Source organism: Pimephales promelas, chromosome 21, assembly GCF_988280905.1.
Source record: "Pimephales promelas chromosome 21, fPimPro1.hap1.1, whole genome shotgun sequence".
NCBI lineage: Eukaryota > Metazoa > Chordata > Actinopteri > Cypriniformes > Leuciscidae > Pimephales > Pimephales promelas.
The window spans coordinates 16,983,085-16,997,894 of NC_142789.1; the positions used below are offsets into that span (position 1 = coordinate 16,983,085).

Consider the following 14,810-nt stretch of genomic DNA (forward strand, 5'->3'; position numbering starts at 1 on the left):
ATTCAATACTTTTTATGCATAAGTCAAGCCAGTGACTAAAATATCAACGTCACACCATTTCTTTTAGTAGGATGAAAACAATCTTATTAAAATTGTGAACAAATTATACAGTAAGTGATCAAAAATGTATTTTCCACACAGTGGTGACGCACGTTACACGTTTGTATAAGCTCTTACTGAATGTAGGCTACATCACATCAACGTGTTGGCATTAGTGAAAGCATTAGTGAGAGTGCAGAACCTGTGTTGTAATGACGTGATAATTAATTCAGGTGATCAACAGATTGTCATCTGCTTACTCAATGCTCATAACGGCAACATGTTAGCCTATGTGATGGGATAATAGATCTAAATAGCCTACTTTAAAACTTCTCACGATTCAATACCTGTAGTAAAAGTATATTCGAGAGAGTTTCACGTGTAAAACTTGAATATTTTATATGCAAGCATGTCAGCCAATCACAGCAGTGGGCGGTTACACTAAACCCCACAGCAGACACGCCCCTTCAAAAAGAGCATTCAAATCAGAGTCTTAAATCAGGCTAGGAAAAATGCCATTTATTTCTAAATTATGACTATTTTGATCTAAAACATATATTATAAGGGCAACCTAGAAAACATTATATAATAATAAAATAACCCCATGTCAAATTACTGCTTAAATTAAAGTTAAATTGATGGACACAACGATAGCCCAATGACATTTTACGGTGTTACAGCTTGTTTTCATTAGCCTACCAAATATGTTGAATAATTTAACCATTGTTTTCAAAAACAACACAGCTGGATTAAGTGAAACCAAAACAAGTCGTGGATTAAGTCCTAAACTTCTGCACTCTAATAGTAGAAAAACAAACACAAAGTTGATTTTGTCTAATTTTAGGAACTGTTAATGTAATTTTGTGCGCGAGAGAAACCGCGATAGCTTCAGTCGCGGAAATCACGTCAATGACCCCCTCCCCCTCCCGCCTCAGTTCAGAACCACGGTCAGCTCTCAGCGCGCGCCGCTCATTGTGTCAGTCAGTATATTGTCAGTAGGCTACCGTACGCTACTAAATTGAAAGACTGCCGGAGGAAAGCAGAAAAACAGCAGCCGTGAATCGTTTTACGACCCTCCTCGTGTTATCTTCCATTAAACCCGTTATGGTAAACGGAGAGTTAAACGAAGAAAACACGTAAGCAGCAACAATTTAATTCGGTGGAAGACTACTGGCTGTTGGAGCAGCTTTTTCACTCGCGCTAGGGTAAGTGACACTTTTCCTGTCGCGTTTGGGTTGTAGACTGTGGAAAATGAAGCGTCTTCCGTACTTTTTCGTCCTCTGAACCGAGTTACAGAGGGGTTTTGTTACTAAAAAAGACGCCGCTCGATATCTCTCTTTTGATTTCAGTTAAGTAAGAACTTACGTTGAAATGTTGGACCCATCATCCAGCGAGGAGGAGGCGGAGGAGGTTGTAGAAGAAGAGCGCAAATTGGTGGCGGCGCCCAAGGCTGGTGGTCCTCGGGTGTCTCCAAGCAGGACCAGCGAAAGCTCTGGTGGTTTGCAGCCAAGCCGAAGCACCAATGCCCGTCCAACGAGCCCGAGCCCCTCAGTTGCGATCGATAAGGAAAAGGATGATTTGGAAAAGATGCAAAGGGAGGAAGAAGAGAGAAAGAAGAGGCTCCAGCTTTATGTCTTTGTGATGCGCTGTATTGCCTATCCGTTTAACGCGAAGCAGCCGACCGACATGGCGAGACGACAGCAAAAGGTAAGAGGGCAAAGGCGCATGCAACAGATTGCTGTTGAAATGAAGAATTGGTGAGCAGCACTTGTTCCTGCTTTAGTGCAACAATAGCCTATATGAGAGATGATTGATTCAGCCCTAAGTTAAATCAACATAAAAATGCATCAGGATATTAATTAGGGCCCAAGCCCTGAAAGGGCGAAGGCCCTATTGTTTTCCTAAGAATTATTTTTCTTTAGTATTATTATTTTACTACCTTTTTGGCACTTTTGGAGCCCTTAACATGCTCAAAAACTCTTGAAACTTTGCACACGGGTCAGAACCCGCGGCCATCAGAGCCGGGCTGAAGCTGGTACCTGGGCGTGGCAGGGGGGCTCGTCAGCGCCCCCTGGAACGGGGTCCGAACACTCGGTCCATAACTCAAACACGCTTGCATGTAATAATATGAAACTCGGTACACATGTTGATCTCATCGTTTCATCTATACCTCGCGCTCTTACTTTTTACCCCAGCCAAACAGGAAGTCGGCTATTGAGGTTTGTTTGTAAAACGCTCGCAATGGTATTTGAAATACTCCTCCTAGAGCTTTGATCCAAATTCGACGAAACTCGGTCAGCGTGAAGTCAAGACATTGAGGATGAAAGTTTGCGAGGGGATTTTTGATATCTCGAACGGTTTGTCCGTGGCGAGGAAATGAAATCATGGCGAGAAACGTGAAACAGGAAGTGTGTTAAAACTTCAGCATACATTAACTGATCTTGATGAAACTTCAGCAGTGTGTTCGCTGTAAGAGGACGATCACATGGATGTGACTATTGTGAGTCAAAGTTATAGCGCCACCAACTGGCAGCAGGAAGTGTGTCACTTTCAAAATGCTTTGAAATCACCCTTTTATTTTTACCCGATTTGCTTCAAACTTCATCTGTATAATGTAAACATAGGGCAGATGTAGACCTGTGAATGGATTCTTGATATCTTTGAAAACTGTTGCCGTGGCGACGCATCAAACTTTACCATTCTTTTAGGATGCTTTTGAGACCCTTAGCATGCTTTAAATTGCATGAAACTCGACAGACACATCACATTTATTAGCCAGTAGACATGTGCAAAGTTGCAGAAACGGGCGTGGTGAGGGCTCAGTAGCGCCACCTTTTGACAAAAGTGGGGTTGTTAGTTTTATCTACAGTTACAAAAATCGGTATGTATATTGTACTCCTCGAGCCGGACAACTTTCTAATTGACACTCATTAGCTAGGACCCACAGAAAGTCAGATATGTTTGTTTGAATGTAGAGAAAATCTCAGAATTTTGCCAGTGTCTCAGTGTCCCTCTGTGTGAGTGAGAGGAGGGGCGCCTGTCAGGTTAATTTTAACCCTTTATTTGCTGTGTGCGACTTCTCTGGCATTTTCGGGGGCCTTAACATCCTCGAAAACTCTTGAAACTTTGCACACGGGTCAGAACCCATGGCCATCAGGGCCGGGCTGAAGCTGGTAACCGGGCGTGGCAGGGCGGCTCGACAGCGCCCCCTGGACTGGGATTTGAACATTTGACCATAAATCAAACACACTTGCATGAATTAATATGAAACTCGGTACAATTATAGATCACATCAGGCCAAACAACTTTCGTGCTCTAAGTTTTATGACAGTTCAAATGGAAGTTATTTATGAATTATGAATTATGGGTTGTTTGAATAATTGTCCTAGGAGAAATACATCAAATCACAATGCATGTGTTTACCAATCACAACCAAACTCGGTGTGCATGAAGTCAAGACATTGAGGATGCTCAATTCCGGACGGATTTTTGATATCTCGAACGGTCTGGCCGTGGCGAGGAAATGAATTTTATGACTAAAAAAGGACACATAAAGTGTGTTATAACTTTGCTCAATTTACCTACAGTTACAAAACTTTCCACGTATATTGTTCTCGTCAAGCCGATCAACTTTCCAATTTAAAGTCATTCGCTCTGAGCAACAGAAAGTCAGATATTGTAGTTTGAATGGATTTATTTCCCCTGCGATTCTCTCTCTCTCTCTCTCTCTCTCTCTCTGTGTGTGTGTCTGTGTGGGGAGGGGAGGGCTGTTGTCTGTGTTTATGTGTGTGTGTGTGGCTGGCTGTGATTTTTCCTACAAGTCCTTGTCTCTAAGTCCTTGTCTTTTTGCATAACAATTTGCATAACAATATTTTTAAATGACAAAATAGGCATATAACCCCCATCTTTTAAATGTATAGTTTGCTTTAAATAAAAGTAAGATTGTATTTGTAATTGAAGTTGAATGAATTTAAAATTCATGTGCTATATTTCAATATATTTGTTTTCCTTAAGATTTTAAAACACTAACTTCATTCTTATCTGAATTACAAATATTTGTTTCTGTATAAAATAATACTCTGACTAAAAACACATTTGATGATTTTTTTTGGTATTTTTATTTACATGTATTTATGTGTGTGTGTGTGTGTGTGTGTGTGTGTGTGTATAAAGTGCAGGTTTTTTTTAGATAAAGTAGAATTTCTATAACTATGTGTTGAACTAATAAATCACTCTTGTGTGTTAAACACAATCTACTTAATACAGACAACTTCATTATAAAGATAAATAACAAATCCAAAAAATATATGATTATAATCTATGACAAAAAAAGCCATTACAAACTATATTAATGGAAAATACACATTGCTCTTTGTATTGTTGTAAAATATTCATGAAAAACAAGATGACAAAAATCAAAAAGATAAATTATTTTAGATATAGCCATGTTTTAAATGTATAGCAGAGATGTTAATTGAGGCAGCAACATACAAACTTTCTAGAACAACATGGACCTGGATAGCTGGTTTTTATGGAGGACAGTGAAGAGGAAGAGGGTGCAAATCAAACAGCTCATTCTCAGACTACACAGCAAACAGCTTAAGTTTTTAGTGCTTTGTTTGAGGTTTTTAGTGCTCTGTCCTATCTATTATCAACATATAATAGATGGAACAGAACAAGAAAGGCAATTAATAATCTGTCATTGCGTCACTGCATTATGATATGAAAGGCTCAGTACAGTGTGGCACAAAACGCTTATGCGCATCCCGAGTGGAGAATGATGCGCTTAAAGCCACATGTAGTTACAGCGCACAGCGCATCGAGTCCGCATTGATGCAAGCTCTACAATACACTTCTTTTTGATAGTCAAAGCGGGGTTACGTTTTTACACGTCGTACAGAATAAACCTAAAGGCACCAAGGTGGCGGTGCCACCGGCTTTATATTAAATATAAATATAGCTGTGAGCAGCGATAAAGGGCCAAAGCCGGCGGTACCACCATCCCGGTGCCTTTGGGTAACTAAAGGCATCAGGGTTGCGGTGCCACCGGCTTGGGCCCGCAATCGCTGCTCGCAGCTATATTTTATTCCTGTTTTCCAACGCATTTGGACTAAACATTAGGCTATTATGATTTTCCCTCTGTTGTAAAACTAAAAATATCATGTAAAGGATATCAGCATTTACCTCAATGTCAGGAGCTTCATCGCATCTTCTCTGATACTTCTTATACCAAAAATTGCACAAAAAGTACAGTTTTTTTTTTTTTTTAAAGTGAGGACCCCCGCAAGAGAGTGCAATGGGGTCTGTGGGAAACAAAACATTCAATATGTAAAAAAAAAAAAAAAAGACTAAAGTAAGTAAATAAGCTAATAATAGTTTAATATTTTGACATTATTGTTAAAATTTTTTTTCACAGTATAAATTGAGTCTTCATACAAAAAGCTATTTTAGGATATGGTCCCTCACACGAGGATGATAACATTTGGGGGCATCTAAAAGTTTGAAAACCTCTGCCTGAAGGTACATTAGGTTAGATAACAATACGAAGACAGTACAATACCTATAGAGGAAATGTCCCTGTGGGAAAGTGTTGCACAATACCTATAGAGGAAATGTCCCTGTGGGAAAGTGTTGCAAAGACCCCCTTTTCAATACAATCATGTCAATACAAATCATGTATACGCAACACTCTGCAGGCTGTAAATTCAAGCAGACAGACTAAGAGAGATGTTCACAAAATACTCCCACAGAAAAAAAGTTTTTTTCCACAGAAACGAGGAGCCGTGACTACCATGTTTTTCATGGTTGACACATTTTCCAATACAGCATATTGGCAGACGTTTCCAATCACTCAATGCCATGTTCTTCTGTACTTTGCTTTTAGCACATCTGTTGACTGAGTTTGCAACTTGTTAAAGAGAAAAGGGGATACAGCTTAAACGGTATGTTTTTGAGGTTTAGATTAAATGGTAGCGGCGATCGTGACGTGTTAGCTGGCAGCAGATTACTACCCAGAAAACCTTTTAGTGGGACAGTATCACACTTAAACATTCCTGTTTACTGTTGCGCTTTGGGAAAACAGCCCAAAGCATCCATAGGTAACACTTTACAATAAGGTTTTGTTTGTCAACATTAGTTAATGTATTAACTAACATGAACTAACCATGAGCAATACATTTGTTACAGTATTCATCTTTGTTAGTTAATACAAATTCAGCTGTTCATTGTTTGTTCATGTTAGCTCACAGTCCATTAACTAATGTTAACAAATACAACCTTTGATTTTAATTAGTACATGTTGAAATTAATATTAACTAAGATTAATAAATGCTGTAGAAGTATTGTTAATTCTTAGTTCATGTTAACTAAGGTAGTTAACTAATGAGCCTTATTGTAAAGTGATACCGATATAGGCTTTGCTCCTTGGAATGCTTCTTTTATGTGTTTGCTGACTAAGACTGTAAGGATACATAAATCTAGATTTAGGTTTTTGGAAGTTCAGGGTGGTGAACATAATGAATATCACTAACATGTCAATGCCCTGTTGGCAACATACAAACCTTAAAACCCATTAAAAGCATTCACGATGATAGAAAACACAATTTATTTTATGCAAAATTGCTTTCAGGGGTTTCTATCAACAAGGGTGAGTATATCCCTTGTGAAAATAGCAATACCATTAGGCATTTCCTCAGGTCCTATGAGAAAAAGTACTCGATTGTTATTCAGGAATGATGAAATCTGTTTTACTAGTTGTCTCTTGATGACAGTGTGTATAGTTGCATGCAAAACATTCTTCTGTATAAGATTAGTTCATTTAAGGCTTTTAAATCCTGAAAACTAGCCATGCCACATTAGCACAATGTTTGAGATCAAGACTTGATGTTTGAGACATTTCTCCTGGCTTCGAATCAAAGGCAGAGCTCTGACAGAATGAAGTTGTCTTTTATGTCAGGATCTTGAATAATTTATGAGTGTTCATCATATCCATGAGTGCCTTATCCAGAAACATTTATCATAGTTTGAAGAGGTTATAATTGTGACATGCATATTTGAGTGCCAATACATTATGTATTGTTTGAATTCCGGGTCCGCCTCATTTTAAGTCTCACTGTGAGTTTCATTTCATTCAATCAGAGGTCAAAAACAAGTCTGTCTGTCTTATTTGGTTGTCGCCAGGGGCTTGTTTGCTTGCTGCTATTGTCTTCAGAGCCATTTAAAAAGAGTCTCTGTGGGAAGTTATTCTCCAGACGCTGATGTGTCCTCACAGATAAGACTCATGTGAGACAAAACATCAGGAACCAGCAGGTTGCCTTGGATATACAATTTTGTTTTTGTAACACTGTCTATTTCCTTGTCATTATTCTTCAGAGCCATTCTTTGTCAAGAATAATCTGAATTCAGAATTGAAGGTTATTTTATTATTTTATAATGCTTCCTGGGTTGCCCTTATAATGTATGTTTTTTAGATCAAAATTAGATCAGAATTTACAAATAAAAGGCATTTTTTCTAGCCTGATTTAAGCCTCTGATTTGAAGGGGCGTGTCTGCTGTGGGATTCAACCGCCCACTGCTGTGATTGGCTGACATGCTTGCGTATGAAATAGCTAGGATACATATTACATTTGAAACTCTCTCAAATACTTTTACTACTGCTATTATACCTTTTTTACTATTACAGCTATCAAGATTAACGAATGGTGAGAAGTTTTTAAAGTATTTAGATCTATTCCCATCACATAACATGTTGCTGTGATGAGCATTGAGCAAGCAGATGACAGTCTGTTGATTGCGAGAACGAAGATCTTGTCATTGTAACGCAGTTTCTGCACTCTCTCTAATGCTTTCACCGATGCAAACACGATGATGTACATACAGTAAGAGCTTCATTGTGCAGTGTAATGTGCGTTATTGATTTCATAATGAGTTGTCCAGATAAATTTGCGCTGTTCTTTGATCACTTTACTGTATAATTTGTTCACAATTTAAATAAGATTATTTTCAGCCCGTCTGAACTTTCATTTTCTCAAAGGCAGAGAAAGATAGCCAAAGCTCGGTTTACACCATTTAAATTTTTAGCCACTGGGGGACCATATACATTCTAGGGGAACTCATATTAATTTAAAAAAAAAAACAAATGTCAGGGGACCTTTAATGGATTTTATTCATCATTAATCATCTCAAGATTTGGTTTTCGTAATAGATGGTGCTCTAATCAGTCTTATTGTATATGTTGTGATGGTTTTCCTTTGGGAGTAGATCAGTTGGAAATTCAATACAATTCAGAGATAATAGTCTTACACTAATCATTAGTCAAACATCTTCTGCTAGAGATCTGCCATGGCCACTAAGAAACCTATTATATTCCTTTAAAATTTATCTAAATGCACAATCACAATTACCATTGTTTTGCCTGAAGGTTCGCTAATGTGTGGTGGTGGTGGTGGTGGTGATGGCGCAGTGGAGAAGACACATGCCTTTGGTGTGAGAGATCCACTGCGAGACACCAATGTATCCCTGAGCTAGACACTTAACCCCTAGTTGATCCAGAGGCATGCGACCTCTGACATAGCAATAGAAAGTCGGTTTGGATAAAAGCATCAGCTAAATGAATAAACGAAATGTGACTGGACCTTAACATTTTACCAGACCCGTTTATATCAACGCTGGCTCACTGTAAAAACGAGCATGTTGTGACATTTCTGTAAAATTCTATTACATTGTTTCTTGCATGATTCGCCACACTTTCTATGTGAAATGTCCAGTGAGTGTCCAGCTCGTTTTTGAGTTTTTAACAGATGAACGTGACTCTGGCAAAGTTTATTATGTTGCTTGTTGTACGTATTGTGGCAGGTCAGAAATGAAGTGTCCGGTGAGATATATTTCCGCTAAAAGGGTAATGCTCTATCACTTTTGAAAACAACGCACATAACCTTAACACTAAACCTATCCAATTAAATGCTATGCTGAAGCAAGCATGCCATTTTAGCATGCATCTTCCAGTGTTATTTTATCGTGACTTGTGTTTTACATGACGTAAATCCATCTATTATCGTTATTAGTATTATATAAATAGTTTAGTTGGTTTTAGTTTTAGTGCTGCTAATGTTCATTTCAGCTGCTTATATGTACATTTTTGGATGTACAGTATGCAGTGGAGGAATGTTTTTTCAGCAATATTGCTAATAATGACATTTTAGAGGATGAATGAGTTAAGATCTCAACGCTCATAGACAGATTATTAATCCCTTAACATCTACATCTTCAATTATGCATTTTTGCTAAATATCTGTGAACATTTTAAGTATTATAAATCTACTGGTTTTTACTAGCATTAGGACTGTGTATTGTTGTTGTCATTAAGTTCTGTGGAAATATCAAATTAACATTAGTGTTTATTTACCTAACCCCCCCATCTTTAATTATGCAGTGACATGCAAATTCACACATCTTGCGATTTCTTTTAATGCAGGACTTGCTCATGTTGGCTAATAAACGTGGAAACTCCTCACTGTGCTTTTTTGCTGTCTGCTTCAAAAATGGTAGTTCAGTCTGTTTATTAGTCATGATGACAAGGTGCACGTTGTCACATACTTAATGATCAGTAGGACCATGTTAAACGTCTTACACTGCTGTCGCTCGCTGTCTCCGGCACACACACACCCACCCACCCACATGCTGAATGGAGAGCCTAATTAAGAAGGCTATAAACAATATCTCCTAAAATGTCTTCTCTCTCTCTCTTCTTTCTCGTTTTCACTCTCTCACACACATTAAAAGACCGACCAACACAACAGACCAACAAACAACGTCAGACCCGCACAAATACACACACATTTAGAGACAAACAAGCAGGCACAACAGAAAGACTGTTCAGGGAAGGTAGTTATAGTGAGCACACATGCACATCTAAAGCTCAGTCAATTATGCCAATAATTAGATTTGCATAAAATAAAACAACAAAAAAAGCCATAAATAGACATAATAATTAGGGCAGAGTGCAACCACAAGAGCTTGTGCTATACGGAGAGACCTTATTAACCTCAGTGCGAGATATGATGATCAACAACATATGTTGTGATATCTATGTTTAGCTGTGGTAGATAACCTTAGTATTAGGCTACTAGAGATATTATAAGGAGAAGAGATTTCACAAGATGTAAACAACACTGGTCCAGAAGCACTTCCTGTTTCAGTTTTTTCACACTATATAAAAGCTGGGATAAAATACAACCAACATAACATTTAAAACTGATACAAAAAGTTAAACAAACATCTTTAAGATGTTTTCTTTACATGTGAAATAAAGAAAACAGTTACAAACTGAAACAGGAAGTGCTTCTGGACCAGTGTTGTTTACATCTTGTGAAATGGTCTGTGACATTGTAATGATGGTGCCTTTAGTTTCTACCTTATTTGAAAGATTCAAACAGCTTTTTGAGTGGTCGTGCACACTTTTTTTTTATCATAGGTTTTAAAAAAAGAGCTATAAGCCATGAACGAAATGAACAAGTTATAAGAGGAATTGCAACATTAACGCAACAACAAGTAACTTTTTCTCTGCAGTCACCCTACAGGTTGGAAGCGGAATTGTCCATTACTGCTGTCGTAAATAATTTAGGCTACGTCCACATTAATCCGGATACATTTTAAAACGGGGTTTTCGTTTAAAAACGCTCTCCGTCCACACAAGCGTTTTCAGGTGTTTTCACACAAGTTTTTCTGGTGATGAGAAACTTCTAAATTCACTTTACTGCGCATGCGTGAAACTTCACAAAAGCTCACTGAGATGATACAGATGGGAAAATAAATAATAATGTCATCGCACAATAACAGGATAATTTTATTTCGCAAAATATCTCACCATTACTGATGCGTCCCGGTCGCATTCAGTCACCATATGTTTGGTCTAAAACGCAACTGCTCTCCTGTTTTGGCGCAGGACAGCAAATGTGAATAGGCTACATTATCTGTCATCTTTGCAGTACTGTGCTATGAAGAATAGCACATATTAAGTAACATAGAAAGTAACATATTTTAGCAATAGTGTAAAAATGAATAACATATAACAGGCACAATACCGATAAACATGAATATCTATTGGTACTACATGGATCACATGACTAAACTTACGTCATCGTCCGGTTTCACTGTCCACACTACAACGCGAAAACAGCGTTTTCAAATTTATCCACTTTGGAGAGCGTTTTCCAAACGAAACGTTTTTGTTGACTTAAAACGGCATCTCAGTGTGGACGGAAGGCCAAAACGGAGAGAAAAATATACAATCTCAAACGAAAACGTATTAGTGTGGACATGGCCTTAGCCTACCGCTGCCTACTGTCGCACGCACGGATGCACACGCTCTCTGTTTATCAAGCACCGGCTTTGGAATCATGATGGCAATTCAAAAGCTACCCGGCTGCGAGGTATGTTACATTGTACGTAGTTGTTGTCTACTGGCGAGTATGCGCAACCTATCAGCAATTGTAACGCTTGCCGTAAAGCAAGTAAAATGTATAGTTTTCTCATGTGTCATTCGAACTATAGAAACGACAATCAAATTGATGCGGTTGCTCAGATGTGTCCTCAAACTCGCGCTGCCATTATTTCTCCGAAATATCCCTCAACTGTTGTCAAGGCAATACTTCACATGCTTTTTCAAAACGCCCGCGCCCCGCAGAACAGAGGGGCGGAGTGAGCGAAGCTCATTATCATTTAAAGGCATATGCACTGAAATGGCGTGCTGAAAACAGAGCTGTTTTTGACCAGGTAAAATTAGTGTTTTCTTACAATACTAATGAGAATTTTGAATTAAAGTATATTACAAAATCTTCATTTAGAGCCTAAAGAATCAAATTAACTGGCATTATATGACCCCTTTAATATTTTACACCAAGAACAACCACATACTTTGTATACTAGTTTCAAGTTATCCTTTTAAAATCTGAGCTAATTCCGAATTATTTTGCATGGATTTTCAATAACAGCCTACAGTAGTTTATGTTCCTCTCTCACCTGCAGCTGACCCAAGATCAACCAGCGTTTGATCCCGAATCCATCATGGCAATCACAATAACAACCTTTTTCCCCCCTGCCTGCACACCAAGAACATCTTCAGCCCCCAATGAAAGCATGCTGACCTCAGATCAGGCCAATTCAGCTAGGGCTCTTAAGGCCATTTTGATGCATCCGTCTACACTCCACATTAGCTTTGAGAGGCACCTCGACAGACCGTTCACAGACAGAGAGCTCTTATCTGGGTTATGGTTTGTCTCTAACACAATGGCCTTTCAGATTCTTGCCCTCCCAAGCGCAAGGCGGGCGTTGAACATCGCCTCTTTGCTCAGCGAGGGAGTGGAAAAGAAATGGATTTGTGGAGAGATGTATCAATAAACTCTCTCGAATAATCTTCCTTTCTGCCACCAAAAAAAAAACAAAAACAGAAATGGCTAAATGCTGTAAAATAGGTATTCGTTATAACAATTCAAGACTCAACTAGAGGAAATGATACTGTCATTGTTTTAAAGGAGGGCTGTAATTAACGCCACTTCTATTAACGCCACATCTATGGTATCTCAAGAATAAGCTCTGTAATTTAAATTGAGCAAATAATTGTCATCTTGACAAGGCAGACACAACAGTTTAGAGGAGATTTATCATATCGCCTCTGAAAATGCTGCTGTGTGATAACATAGTGCTATTATTCTCTATATAAAGTAGGCTGTGGTGGTAAATGATGTCATGCAATAACTCAATCAACACACTTGTAAGGGCATCAAATTACACAGCTAGCAGCTTATGTCTTGGAGGATCACTACACACTTACCATTTAGATCATTCTCATTTCTTGTCCAATGTTACAATATTCTATGGAGATTGATCAGATCATGCAACCTGCAAAAAGATGCACAAAAAAACTACATTACCCACGATTCTGCACAAATATTTCCTCCGACCATAGAATTGTGGCAAGCAAATTGTGGCAAAATAGCTCTCAGCTACCACCCACTCCCATGAAGCCCTGCAAATGTAATGGAATCTGTCTGTCTGTCTGTATTTCTGTCAGTCAATCAATGTAAAATATATTGTCTCTATACATAATCAGTATCTTTAAAGGGGTCATACAATGCCATTTTCAAGTTAATTTGATTTTTTAGGCTCTAAATGAAAATTTTGTAATATAAATTAATTAAAAATTCTCATTAGTAATGTAAGAAAACAGCTTTGTTTTCAGCACGCCGTTTCAGTGCATATACCTTTAAATGATAATGAGCTTTGCTCACTCCGAGCTTTTGACACAACGAACGTAAATGTTGCCTTGACAACAGTTGAAGGTATATTTTAGACTAGAGAAAGAATGGCAGCGAGAGTCTCTGAGGACACATCTGTGCAACCGTATCAGTTTGAACTGGAGTCGCACCCGGAACAAGATGCACAGAAGTTCGTCAGTTAAGGCTAGAACAGGACGTTTCTGAATGGTTGGTGAACATATTGTCACTTTGATTTATCTGATATATATATATACATTACGTTTGCTTTCTTTTTGTTTCTATGTTGCCTGTGTAGACTGAGGCAACGTTTGTCTAACACCACCACTAATGAGCAAAGCACACACAGACGTATGTGTATCCTTGATGAGTGTGTTTATTTTTTATGAACTGGTGTTTGTGAGCATGTGCTTGAATAAAGGCAGTAGGAGGATGACCACTTCATTTGCTCTTTGTTGGTTGTTTGTAATCTGGGATTATGTGTCCCTTTGCCTTCTGTGATCGGTTACATAACAGTCTCTATATGCGCAAGAGTTTCTTTGCGAATTAAGACGGTTCAAAGAGACGTTTACACACATATATATGGTGTGTGTGTGTGTGTGCGTAAACGTTCATATGGTGGACAGCAGTATGTGTTCAGGTGTTTAGATATGATGACAGTATTAAAAATTATCATTAGTGAACAAGATTTCAATGATTATGAAGTACTACTAGCTGGGATGCCAGCCCGAACCCCGCAGTAGTACTTTTTATATTCAGAACGACATGTTATAAAACTTTTCTAAGGCACATTTATTAAAGGATGAAGTCACATTGTGAGACATGAAGTGACCATTAGGAAAAATAGTAGCACTTGGGAAGAATAAAGTCGGAATTGTTAGATAAGACATTGTTGTATGTGAGAAATAAAGTTGAAAATGTGAAATATGTAGCAATTGTACAATATTAAGTCATAATTGTGAGAAATAAAGTTGCAATTGCAAGAAACAAAGATGCACATTTAAAATATAAAGATGCAATTACCTTGTTTTTTACTCTGTTAACGACTTGGCAGTTTTATATGGAAACCTGTTTACACATTCAAAGAAACATATTGACATTGTCTGCTTAACATGCAGGGTTTTAATGACAATGCAATATTATACAATTAAAGTTTGAAGTCTGGAGCGCTTGCTTTACTGTCAACCATCAATGTTGGAACAAGAATGGAAATTAAAAGAAAGACCGCAAGAGAGACAGAAAGACAGGCAGAGACTCAAGGGACATGAAAGCAGTGTGTCTTTACACCAGGCTTACTGATCGCTAATGGGAATCTGTTCTCAGTGAGAAACTCCAGCCGCCTTTCCCACGCAATCAACATGAGCCCAGTGGGCACCTGGGTCTCGCAAATGCACGCGTGCACATGCACACACAAACACAAGGCACATTCCAGCATAAAGTCAAAAGGCTGAGGTAACAATGACAGGCAGTCTTACACACAAATGCAAACGTTTCAGTACA

The 14,810-nt window shown here is 38.3% G+C and overlaps 1 protein-coding gene across 7 annotated transcripts in view; it reads left to right on the forward strand.

The window, feature by feature from the left end:
• Nucleotides 1-973: 973 nt before the first annotated feature.
• cadpsa (calcium dependent secretion activator a) overlaps nucleotides 974-14,810 on the forward strand; it is a 127,975-nt gene continuing 114,138 nt past the window's right edge. For 4 of the 7 annotated variants that reach the window (XM_039673501.2, XM_089125195.1, XM_089125196.1 and 1 more), the window contains exons 1-2: nucleotides 975-1,244; nucleotides 1,389-1,746. In XM_039673501.2, the coding sequence (XP_039529435.2) occupies nucleotides 1,411-1,746 (336 nt within the window). In that variant the 5' untranslated portion in view covers nucleotides 975-1,244; nucleotides 1,389-1,410. Of the gene's footprint in view, nucleotides 1,245-1,388; nucleotides 1,747-14,810 lie in introns of all 7 variants that reach the window. The other 3 variants (XM_039673508.2, XM_089125198.1, XM_089125199.1) reach the window with 2 other exon arrangements.